Source organism: Bombina bombina, chromosome 11 (assembly GCF_027579735.1).
Source record: "Bombina bombina isolate aBomBom1 chromosome 11, aBomBom1.pri, whole genome shotgun sequence".
NCBI classification, from domain to species: Eukaryota; Metazoa; Chordata; class Amphibia; order Anura; family Bombinatoridae; genus Bombina; species Bombina bombina.
Genome location: NC_069509.1, coordinates 54,122,201 through 54,135,551, shown reverse-complemented (window position 1 = coordinate 54,135,551; position 13,351 = coordinate 54,122,201). Strand labels below are relative to the sequence as shown.

The 13,351-nt window shown below is 39.1% G+C and overlaps 1 protein-coding gene across 2 annotated transcripts in view; it reads right to left on the bottom strand.

Annotated features, from left to right (window-relative positions):
* Positions 1-13,351, bottom strand: part of CDIP1 (cell death inducing p53 target 1) — a 41,624-nt gene that overhangs the window by 9,066 nt on the left and 19,207 nt on the right. For both annotated transcript variants that reach the window (XM_053694730.1, XM_053694731.1), the window contains exons 2-3: positions 10,337-10,437; positions 1,713-1,820 (exon numbers count right to left, since the gene is read on the bottom strand). In XM_053694730.1, the coding sequence (XP_053550705.1) occupies positions 1,713-1,820; positions 10,337-10,421 (193 nt within the window). In that variant the 5' untranslated portion in view covers positions 10,422-10,437. The remainder of the gene's footprint in view (positions 1-1,712; positions 1,821-10,336; positions 10,438-13,351) is intronic.

Sequence of the window (13,351 nt, the reverse complement as noted above, 5' to 3'; positions counted from 1 at the left end):
CCCTGTACGACGCTGGTCGTTATGCCCTTAAGGACCAGCGATGTACCCTGTACGTCGCTGCAGTCCTGGGCTTCTCTCTGCCGCAATCTCGCTCAAAATAGTGGGGAACTGCTGAAATAGATTTGCAGAGTGGGGCACTGCAGAAATAGATTTGCAGAGTTACCGATGCAGAGAGGGCCACTCTGTGGACCTTTCTGCATTGGACAGCGGTGGTGCCGATCATTGGTGGGTGGGCGGCCCATCGCTGGAGGAGGGCGGGAGTGGGTGGGACCGCTCGGCCACGCTACAGGGCATAGAAACAAAAACAAAAAACTGCGCCATTGAGGTGGAAGGAGGGAGTAGGGGCAATGAGGGGGATCCCATGTGGGATCCGTTAACAGAAAGGGATCTGGGAGGAGAAGGGGAGGCAGCTACACTACAGAAAAAAATGGGATTTTAAATTTTTTTTAAATGACAATTTTGCAACAAACTGGGTACTGGCAGACAGTTGCCAGTATCTAATATGACGGCAAATAGGTAGAGGGGGGAGGGTTAGAGAGCTTTTTTTTGGGGGGGGGGGGGATCAGGGAGGTTGGGGGGTTAGGGGGGAACCTACACTGCAGCAAATATATAAAAAAACAAAACAAAAAAAAAACGCTTTTATTTTCATACTGGCAGACTTTCTGCCAGTACTTAAGATGGCGGTGACAATTGTAATGTGGGGGGTCAGGGAGGGAGAGATCAGGGGGTGGGATGTGTCAGGTGGGAGGCTGATCTCTACACTAAAGCTAAAATTAACCCTGCAAGCTACCTAATTAACCCCTTTACTGCTGGGCATAATACAAGTGTGGTGCGCAGCGGCATTAAGCAGCCTTTTAATTACCAAAAAGCAATGCCAAAGCCATATATATGTCTGCTATTTCTGAACAAAGGGGATCCCAGAGAAGCATTTACAACCATATGTGACATAATTGTACAAGCTGTTTGTAAATAATTTCAGGGAGAAACCTAAAATTGTGAAAAAGTTAAAAAAAAAAATTATTTGGCAGTGAAATGGTGGCAATATACCAAAATGGGCCTAGATCAAAAAATATATATATAGTTTTGATGGGTAAATATAAAACAAAAAGGCTCTATTTATGTTTAAATGTAGTGAAGGCAAAAATGCTAAAAATGTTCTGGTCTTTTGGGGAAGTTTTTGTCTGAAATGCCTGGTCCTTAAGGGGTTAAACAAAGGATATTGAGAGAACAAAACAAATTAGATAATAGAAGTAAATTGGAAAGTTGTTTAAAATCACATGCTCTATCTGAATCAGGAAAGTTTAATTTTGACTTTAGTATCCCTTTAGGACTACAACAAAGTAAGCAATTTGGTTCTGTAAGCACCACTGGGAATCAGTCGTTGGAATACATAATCTACCAGTGATGGCACCCCTGATGTTTTGGAACCATATTTCCCCTGATGCTTAACTAGACTGCCGAGTGCTTAAGCATCATGGGAAATGTAGTTTCAAAAACATCTGAAGTGCGTATACCTACGCACCTACTGGAGAGATGTCTGGTCCCTTTAATACATAATGAAGGTTCTAGAGAATCGCAAAACATCATGTTTACTGAGGATTTCTGGGAGATGTATTTAGCGCTAAAAAAAAGTTACAACCTGCTATAGTAAATGCGTTTAAAGCTCCCTTGTCCTTCAACAAATGTGCACATGAAATTAAATTATAACTTACCTTGGTTTGGGGCAATGTACCCTGGGTTTGCTTCATAAGGTGGGGGTCCTGTATCAGGGTAAAAATATGGCATGCTTGGTGGATATACCCCTGGTGGTTGACTGTTCTCTGCAAAATCAATCAAGTTAAAAAATGCAATAAGTATCCAGTGTATTCCTTACGAACACGGCACAACACGGAACCAGCAATGACATGGCAATCACAAAAACATAGAAAGACTTGCTTTTAACCCCACTCATGGCTGCGTACTTTGAAAAAAAGGTCACAGAGTATAGCTACAGTTGTGATTCAGCATTATCTATGTCCATGGATTTAATATGAGGCTCTCTATTAAGGAAATTTCTCAATGGTAAAACTTATGTTTCAAATAATATGATAGGGGGTTGTGGTGCTTTTGTGCCCGTTTTGGTTCAGATTTACTTTTTTTTTTTTACTTTAAAGGGACACTAAACCCACATTTTTTCTTTCATGATTCAGATCGAGCAGCAATTTTAAGCAACTTTTTAATTTACTCCTATTATCAATTTTTCTTCATTCTTTTGCTATCTTCATTTGAAAAAGCAGGAATCTAAGCTAAGGAGCCTGCCCATTTTAGGTTCATCACCTTGGATAGCTCTTGCCGATTGGTGTCTACATTTAGCCACCAATCAGCAAGCACAACCCAGGTGCTGAACCAAAAATGGGCTGGCTCCTAAACTTCATTCTTGCTTTTTAAATAAAGATAGGAAAAGGATGAAGAAAAATTGATAATAGGTGCAAATGAGAAAGTTGCTTAAAATTTCTGCTCACTCTCATTGGTTTTCAAACCTGTTCTCAGGCCTCCCTAACAGACCACATTTTGTGGATATCTGAACTGGAGCACAGGTGAAATAATCAGCTGATTAGTAACCATGGTTATTTTACCTGCTCTCATCCAAGGTAATCCTGAAAACCTGGCCTGTTGGGGAGGCCTGAGGACAGGTTTGAAAACTAGTGGTCTACCTGAATCACGAAAGAAAAATGTGGGTTTAGTATCCCTTTAATAGTCCTTTATTTAAATTTAAAAGTTCCTATTCACGAAAGCCTATTCAGTTAGGTTCATGAGCGTACACGTGCAGTATATGGGAGCTGCATTTTCAACAATGTTATATATATAAAAGCAAAAAGTTCAAAGGGTACGTGCACTCTCACCACCGTCCTGCAACTGCCAGGGTGCTCTTAAGAAGAATGTAGTAAAGAAGCAAAGTAAAGCACTCACTGGACTTTGGATATCTGTGACAAAAAATATTTATTCGTGACGTTTCAGGACCTCAAACGTCCTTTCTTCCGACAACATAAAAGTGCAAATGAACAAACTTATAAAGGCCTCTAAGCCCCTCCCTCATTCTGGTCACCAATCATAGGAGACGCATGAAAATTTCAGAGGGCTATAACATATAGGTAGCCCAACCGTGCATAAAGTGCACTATTACAATAGAAATGCCCTTCTAAACCATAATGGGTCAATATAGAGTAAAGTGTTAATAAAAAAAATGTGTTACAATATGTTAACGGTGATCTGTGATCCCACAGTCCTCACGCTCCCCCTTGTAGATAGGCGCCCCTAGGCTGAAGAAATGGAACAATTCACAATAAAAAGTCAAATCATTGGATAATTGTCCACCGCACCTCCAGCCTAAGTAGTCATAGTGACCACGGACAACATTCAAGATGCTGTTATAAGCATGTAAATTATAGCGTGGTAAGTGAGGTTAACATCACTGGTTGCAGGCACAGCTCGCTAGTTGTTAGCTTGATCAACTGCAAAAAGCAAACATTTAGGCACACAGGGAGGGCATAAAAGATGTTGTATAGGTATAGAAATGTTATATATCGTACAAAATTAGGCTTCGCAATAATATCATATAAAATAAGAGCTGGAATTTTTTGTATACCGATGTGTTCTGCAATCTTTGATGTAAGAATCTGTTAATTTTTTGTTGGTGTTGAGAACACTCTGTAATAACTTGTAACAGACTGTTATGTTTATTTTGTATACCCTTCAATAAAAAACAATAATAAAAAAAAAAAAAAAAAAGCAAACATTTAGATCGGCAAAATTCCCGGAACATAAGCAGAACATTCTGAAAACACCTCCCTCTATATTCTCATAGGCAATCGAAAGCACACCCCTTTTCTTATTGGCAGGCATCATAGGACATCGTCATCAGCCCATAGGTAACTAGAGGAGAATAAACAGCTCACCCGGTTATATCAACACACCGCCGATCTGTGCAAGCACTCAAAGTATATCCCAGACTGGCCCCCCAGAGGGGCTGACAAAAATTAAATAAACAACTAGGAAAAAATAATAACCAATTCCAAAACTCAAGAAAAGTAAACAGCCCTCCTGGTCACGTTTATGAAACGCCAAACTCTATGGAAACTCAATGTCAAACGATATATAGAACACCATCAGACAAGCCCCCCTGCAAAGTATTACCAGACTGCTGCGCAGTCACCTCTTGTGGCATACATAACCCCTCATCTGTATTGTATGCAGACCTGATTCACCTATACTACATGTGTGCAGCGGACCTCTAACAGAACAACCTAATTAAAGTGTAATCATATGTAACGGTGTTAGCCCCTCATCTGCCTACTGAGAGGTGCTGCATCACTACCCATCCCTGTGTTCAAGTAGTATAAACCATGGAATGAGCCAGTATATAACCACTCATGCATAAACATTATACCTAAAGGAATGTAGTCTGTTATGATAGATAAAAAAAAAAACAGTTAACTTATCTATAAGGTGGAGGGGGGACTCCAATATCCACAAGCACTATGACCCAATAGGACCAAATACCATCCTATATTAAAATATTGGAGGCTGGAATGAGAAATCACACTAAGTATCAGCATGACCACCACTGGCTCCATACTCAACATCTAATCGTTTTTAAGGATGAGGACCTGGCCGCACATGAGGCGGGGGGGGGGGGGGCATATCCCGCCGCCCCCCAACTCAGAGAAGATAGAAAACAATGTGTTCAACATTAGTTCGAGACCACTCAATGAAGCAGAAACATCATTACTTAATAAAGGACTGTCATTTGTACCAACCACGAAGATGAATGTCTTTAATTTATTTATTGATATCCAGAAATTTGGAAGATCAATACGTTTGAAAGAATTTTTTAGAAGTGAATCCGATGACAAGTTAAGGTTTAGAACAGCAGGAACATTTGATCCTTCAATCACCTCTTACACGAATTACCTGACACGGTTAACTCAAGTACCTATATCTGCTAAAAGATGGAACGATAATCTATAAAGGGAGGAAAGGCGAGCGCTAAAATCACTCAGTGAAGATGATACGATTGTGATCCGATGGTGATGGATGTGGATGATTACAAATAAGAGATTTATCACCAGCTGTCTGACAATACAACTTACACAATTTTGCAGAATGACCCCTCTTCTGCATTGAAGCGTGCTATCAATAATAGAATATCTACTTGGAAGGAAGTGGAGGTCATCTCTGAACAAGAAGCTCGTTATCTACAAAGGGATTTTCCAATAACACTGATATTGTACACATTGCCTAAAATACATAAGGATATGGAACGCCCTCCCAGAAGACAGATTGGCTCAGCCAGAGGATCTCTTTTGCAACCTTTGGCTGAATTTGTAGAACATTTCCTGCAGCCCATGGTCAAGCACATGAGGTCCTATGTACAGGATTCATCTACGTTTATCCAAGACATTGTTAATTTGGTCGATATCAACGAGTCCGACATTTTCGTCACCATGGATGTCTCAAGCCTTTATACAGCGATTCCTCACATAGAAGGTATTGCAGCTGTGACCAATTGCTTTAGGCGCACGCCATATGTAGGTCCACCAGAAGATGTCCTGATTGCGCTTTTGAGGATTTGCCTACAAAATATTTTTTTTCCTTTTTGAGAATAGATTTTATCTTCAAACAGCAGGAACAGCGATGGGGTCCAATGTGGCCCCATCGCTGGCGAATCTTTATATGGCTGAGTACAAGACCTTCCACATGAAAGTGTGTAATACGTATACGTTTGTAACCACTTACACTCTGGACCAGCACCAAATTACCAAAGCCATAAAAGAGGAATGGAAGGTGATTCAGTCTGACCCCTCATTGCCATTCACGAGTTGTGGGGCACCCCGTTAGGCATATAGGAGGGGTAAAAGTTTGAAGGATCTCCTGATGAAGACTGATTTAACACAGCTGACAGACAATCAAATATGGCTGAAGAAGAAAAATGGCTGCTTTAAATGTACAAGTTGTGTAACTTGCAATAGTATGCACACCGGGAATATGTTCTAGCATTCGGAGAAAGTATAAGATCAATTTCTTCCTTACTTGTACGACGACGTACATTATCTATATTCTCAATTGCCCATGTGGGCTATTCTATACTGGGAAAACCATTGATGATGCCCGGACTCGAATGGCTAATCATTGGTCGAGCATAAGGACTGCCCTGAAATGCGGGAAGTTGGATCATAGGGTGACTGACTTAAGATTCTGCATAATTGATCATGTACCGGCAGTAAAAAAAGGGGGCAACAGAGCCAAGATCTTGTTGCAGAAAGAAGCCAGATGGATACATGAACTGGGAACCTTGGCACCCAGGGGCCTCAATATCCATACTGGCTGGCAGGCGTTTCTGTAATGGATATTAATTTCCTGGAGAGGTCGGATTAGGGGGTGCTAAATAAGAGTCAATGATCATTTTCTACTATGAGAGTACATGATGTCATTTTTTAACTATGAGAGTACATGATGTCATTATATTATAAACAGTGACACAATAGGTTGTTCTATTACGAGATAGATTTTTGGTCAATGTATTTCTCATCTTCATACATAGTAGGATTAGACTTTGGAACCATGTGTTAATGGTGATGCAGAGTTACAGGTAGGATATTTGTTTTTAATAGGTTCCTTGTTTTAGGTTCCTTTTTATGATATGCTTGATGTAGGTTTATATGTTTAGTTTTCATATCTTTTTCACATTCTAATTTCAGTGATCGTGGTCCCAAATTTCCATTCTCCACTGGAGGGGTGACCAGTCTAGCTAATCGGACCATGGGGTAGGATGGCATACCTAGTGTGTTTTCTCATTCCAGCCTCCAATATTTTAATATAGGATGGTATTTGGTCCTATTGGGTCATAGTGCTTGTGGATATTGGAGTCCCCCCTTCACCTTATAGATCAGTTAACTGTTTTCTTTATCTATTATAACAGACTACATTCCTTTAGGTATAATGTTTATGCATGAGTGGTTATATACTGGCTCATTCCATGGTTTATACTACTTGAACACAGGGATGGGTAGTGATGCAGCACCTCTTAGTAGGCAGATGAGGGGCTAACACAGTTACATATGATTACACTTTAATTAGGTTGTTCTGTTAGAGGTCCGCTGCACACGTAGTATAGGTGAATTAGGCCTGCATACAATACAGATGAGGGGTTATGTATGCCACAAGAGGTGACTGCGCAGCAGTCTGGTAATACTTTGCAGGGGGGCTTGTCTGATGGTGTTCTATATATCATTTGACATTGAGTGTCCATAGAGTTTGGCGTTTCATTAACGTGACCAGGAGGGCTGTTTACTTTTCTTGAGTTTTGGAATTGGTTATTATTTTTTCCTAGTTGTTTATTTAATTTTTTGTCAGCCCCTCTGGGGGGCCAGTCTGGGAAATACTTTGAGTGCTTGTACAGATCGGCGGTGTGTTGATATAACCGGGTGAGCTGTTTATTCTCCTCTAGTTACCTATGGGCTGATGACGATGTCCTATGACGCCTGCCAATAAGAAAAGGGGTGTGCTTTCGATTGCCTATGAGAATATAGAGGGAGGTGTTTTCAGAATGATCTGCTTATGTTCCGGGAATTTTGCTGATCTAAATATTTGCTTTTTGCAGTTGATCGAGCTAACAACTAGCGAGCTGTGCCTGCGACCAGTGATGTTAACCTCACGTACCACGCTATAATTTACATGCTTATAACAGCATCTTGAATGGTTGCCATAGGGACGAATAATGATCACAAGCGTTTCCTGGATCACTTTCTGAGATTGTTGTCCGTGTTCGCTATAACTACTTAGGCTGGAGGTGCGGTGGACAATTATCCAATGATTTGACTTGTATTGTGGATTGTTCCATTTCTTCAGCCTATGGGCACCTATCTACAAGGGGGAGTGTGAGGACTGTGGGATCACAGATCACCGTTAACATATTGTAACACATTTGCAACACATTTTTTTGATTAACACTTTACTCTATATTGGCCCATTATGGTTTAGAAGGGCATTTCTATTGTAATAGTGCACTTTATGCACGGTTGGGCTACCTATATATTATAGCCCTCTGAAATTTGCACACGGTCTCCTATGATTGGTGACCAGAATGAGGGAGGGGCTTACAGGCCTTTATAAGTTTGTTCATTTGCACTGTTATGTTGTCAGAAGAAGGGACGTTTGAGGTCCCGAAACGTCACGAATAAATTAAATAAATTTTTGTCACAGATATCCAAAGTCCAGTGAGTGCTTTACTTTGCTTCTCTCATAAGCCTAACTTAGTAAGCTCTTAAAGGGACATTCTATGCCAAAATAAACTTTCATGATTCAGATAGGGCATGTAATTTTAAACAATTTTCCAATTTACTTTTATCACCAATTTTGCTTTGTTCTCTTGGTATTCTTAGTTGAAAGCTTAACCTAGGAGGTTCATATGCTAATTTCTTAGACCTTGAAGGCCACCTCTTTTCAAAATGCATTTTAACAGTTTTTCACCACTAGAGGGTGTTAGTTCATGTGTTTCATATAGATAACACTGTGCTTGTGCACGTGAAGTTATCTGGGAGCAGGCACTGATTGGCTAAACTGCAAGTCTGTCAAAAGAACTGAAATAAAGGGGCAGTTTGAAGAGGCTTAGATACAAGGTAATCACAGAGGTAAAACGTGTATTATTATAACTGTGTTGGTTATGCAAAAATGGGGAATGGGTAATAAAGGGATTATCTATCTTTTAAAACAATAACAATTCTGGTGTAGACTGTCCCTTTAATGGAGGTAATTTTCTGCAAAAAAATACTGAGCAGAGAGGACAATTGTTAAAGGGACATGAAAGCCATTCTTTTCTTTTCATGATTCAGATAGAGAATATAATTTTAAATAACTTTCCATTTTATTTCTATTATCGGATTTGTTTCGTTCTCTTTGTATCCTTTGCTGAAAAGTATACGTAGGTAGGCTCAGAAGAGGCTAATTGGTAGCTGCACACATATGCCTCTTTTCATTGGTTTTCAGCTAACTCCCAGTAGTGGTTTGCTTCTTTTTCATCAAAGAATAACAAAAGAATGAAGCAAATTAGACAATAGAAGTAAATTGGAAAGTTGTTTAAAATTGTATGACCTATGTAAATCATGAAATAAATGTTTTGGGTATCATGTCCCTTTAAGGTTTTTTTGTTTGTTTTTTAATAGCACACACTATTTGAATCCTGAAACTTTACGTGGGAAAGAGACATGGAGAGTTGTTTTTAAGACTGAGAATGTGTGATTACTGTAACTAGGCATTCGCTCCCTCTTTAGGAGCAGAATATGGAGCAGCAGAGGAAGCCAGTAATGCTGAGCAGGGGCGTATTTTGGCCTAGGCAAACAAGGCACTTGCCTAGGGCGGCACATTTTTTTGTGTCTATATTTTTAAGACGTTTGCAGTTATTTTAGAAGTATTATACAGGTATCGAATGGGAGATTTTGCCCAAGGAGCTTACATTCAATGGAAGTAAACTAAGAGAGTGCCCATCAGTGTAGAGCACTGGTTTTCAGTTGAGAGCAGGTAAAATAAGTGTTTACTATAATCAGCTGATTGTTTCACCTTTGCTTTAGTTCAGATATCCTCAAAATGTGGCCTGTTAGGGAGATCTGAGGACACGTTTGAAAACCAGTGGTTTAGAGGTAACTCAGAAGCTTTCATTTATTTAGCTAGCTATTACCTTTAGTTCTGTTGGCTTTCAGCACTCCGTATTGTTTCAAGAAATCTGTCTTTGGAGGGTTTTATGTATACTGCAGCAATAGATATATGTGTGTATGTGTATATGTTTTTGTGCACGAGTGACCACGTGTATATGTGTGTGTGTGTGCACGAGTGACCACGTGTATGTGTATATGTTTTTGTGCACGAGTGACCACGTGTATGTGTATATGTTGGTGTGAAAAATGTCAGTGCCTAGGGCAGCACAAAACCTAAATACGCCACTGATGCAGAGTGTTACTGACAAACAAATGAAAACGATTGGGCAATAAAATGATTGACCTGCTAAACAGAGACTTACTCAGTTGCTAGTGACACAGTCGCTGTAATACACAGTGACCAATACAGGAAACACACAAACAATCTGCAAACAGTGCTGTTCTCTTGTGCGCTTACAGCCTAAACACAAAGGGTTACAGATATCTACAGTCATACTGTGCACGTCACTGTAAAGGTTGCTCTCTCTAACTACAGCCCCCTGAGATTTCAGGCCGTCTTCTCTTCAGAATATGTGATAGTCAACAAATCCTGCAAGTGCTGATTAGCTAAATTCTCTGCTGATCCTCACACACACACACACAGTTACCTTCAATATTGGGTGTTACATGTTTCTCCTCTAGGAGAGGGGCTGTCGGACCCCCTGGATAGGGTGGGGGAGGGTCGCTCGCCATCACTCTGCGAAAATATCTGTAAACAAGAAGAACATAAGTCAGAGAGGTGCTTGTCTGGGGCACAAAGCACTTGCCTACAGCAGCACTTAGCAACGCAATCTACATACACAATGCAGTAACCTGCTCGTTCATAGCTTTAAAGAAACAGCCTTCCTTTATGAAGGGATGTTAAACAGTCTGTTTCATTGTTGTAATAAAAAAAAACACTAAGCAGTGGCTTATACTTAAAGGGATAGTAAAGTCAAAATGAAACTCTCAAGATTGAGATAGGGCATGTATTTTTAAACACCTTTCCAATTTACTTTTATCATCAAATTTGCTTTGTTCTCTTGGTTAAAAGCTAAACCTAGGAAGGAATACAGTGGTGTACACCTAGCGCCTGCTGACAGTGGACCCTTACGCTTTGGATGATTGACACCTAGCTGGGTATGATTAAGGGTTCTCTACCCGAAACGTCACTTTTTTATTCCAGCATGTGGAAATAAAGATATTTTTATACTGCAAGGTGCTGCCTTCTTCTGTGGATTTATTGTGACTAAAGGGATTACAGCACCCTTTTTTGGCCTGCACCTGACAGTGGAGCTGAGCTACAAACTGTTCTAGCTGTCAAACGGAAAATAGTAAATGTTAAGAGTGTAGCCAAAGCACCTAACCTAACGGAGGCAGGGTCTGAACAACTGATATACAGTGCTAAATATAAAAGCATAGATCCATGTGCTTAAACAATGCAATACGATGAAATAGCTTCAAATGCTTATAAAACAGTGACAAATGTTTTTAAACAATGACCAATTGCACCTATATACATATAAGCATCAAGGTGTGCAAATATCTTCTATGAGCATGCGACTCTATGAGATGTTAACCTGTCCTAATAGTTTCAATGGAAATAATAATTTCCAGAGGAAATGATGAATCCCAAAATAATATAAATTATTAATAATGGTGTTTGCAGCCTGTGTTTAAAATGAATTACCAAAGGTAAACACAATGAAAAAAATGAACTGTATGTATCCAATACGTTAAGTCCTGCTACTCAGTGCTTGATTAAAAAGTGTTTATAAATAGTGATCTGTGTGATGAAAAATAAGAGTCCAAAAAATACCAAATCTCATAAAAATGTTAAAAAGTGCAAAATATGCAAAATGAATAATGCAAAAATAAGTGTCCAAAAGTGTGAGTGTCAACTTAAATTGTGAAATCCAAAAAAGACTCTGTGGAACTCTGACCAGTAAGTATTCAGTTTAACCCCTTAATGACCACAGCACTTTTCCATTTTCTGTCCGTTTGGGACCAAGGCTATTTTTACATTTCTGCTGTGTTTGTGTTTAGCTGTAATTTTCCCCTTACTCATTTAATGTACCCACACATATTATATACCGTTTTTCTCGCCATTAAATGGACTTTCAAAATATACCATTATTTTTATCATATCTTATAATTTACTATAAAAAAAATGATAAAATATGAGAAAAAAATGGAAAAAAACACACTTTTTCTAACTTTGACCCCCAAAATCTGTTATACATCTACAACCACCAAAAAAAACACCCATGCTAAATAGTTTCTAAATTTTGTCCTGAGTTTAGAAATACCCAATGTTTACATGTTCTTTGTTTTTTTTTGCAAGTTATAGGGCAATAAATACAAGTAGCACTTTGCTATTTCCAAACCACTTTTTTTCAAAATTAGCGATAGTTACATTGGGACACTGATATCTTTCAGGAATCCCTGAATATCCATTGACATGTATATTTTTTTTTTTTAGAAGACATCCCAAAGTATTGATCTAGGCCCATTTTGGTATATTTCATGCCACCATTTCTCCCCCAAATGCGATCAAATAAAAAAAATTGTTCACTTTTTCACAATTTTTTTCACAAACTTTAGGTTTCTCACTGAAATTATTTACAAAAAACGTATGCAATTATAGCATACATGGTTGTAAATGCTTCTCTGGGATCCCCTTTGTTCATAAATAGCAGACATATATGGCTTTGGTTTTTCCTTTTTACTAATTAGAAGGCTGCTAAATGCGACTGCGCACCACACGTGTATTATGCCCAGCAGTGAAGGGGTTAATTAGGGAGCATGTAGGGAGCTTCTAGGGTTAATTTTAGCTTCAGTGTAGTGTAGTAGACAACCCCAAGTATTGATCTAGGCCCATTTTGGTATATTTCATGCCACCATTTCACCGCCAAATGCAATCAAATTAAAAAAAACGCTACATTTTTCACAATTTTAGGTTTCTCACTGAAATCGTTTACAAACAGCATGTGCAATTATGGCACAAATGGTTGTAAATGCTTCTCTGGGATCCCCTTTGTTCAGAAATTAGAAGGCCGCTAAGTGCTGCTGCGCATCACACGTGTATTATGGCTAGCAGTGAAAACATAATTTATGTAAGAACTTACCTGATAAATTCATTTCTTTCATATTAACAAGAGTCCATGAGCTAGTGACGTATGGGATATACATTCCTACCAGGAGGGGCAAAGTTTCCCAAACCTTAAAATGCCTATAAATACACCCCTCACCACACCCACAAATCAGTTTAACGAATAGCCAAGAAGTGGGGTGATAAGAAAAAGTGCGAAGCATATAAAATAAGGAATTGGAATAATTGTGCTTTATACAAAAAAATCATAACCACCACAAAAAAGGGTGGGCCTCATGGACTCTTGTTAATATGAAAGAAATGAATTTATCAGGTAAGTTCTTACATAAATTATGTTTTCTTTCATGTAATTAACAAGAGTCCATGAGCTAGTGACGTATGGGATAATGACTACCCAAGATGTGGATCTTTCCACACAAGAGTCACTAGAGAGGGAGGGATAAAATAAAGACAGCCAATTCCTGCTGAAAATAATCCACACCCAAAATAAAGTTTAACAAAAAACATAAGCAGAAGATTCAAACTGAAACCG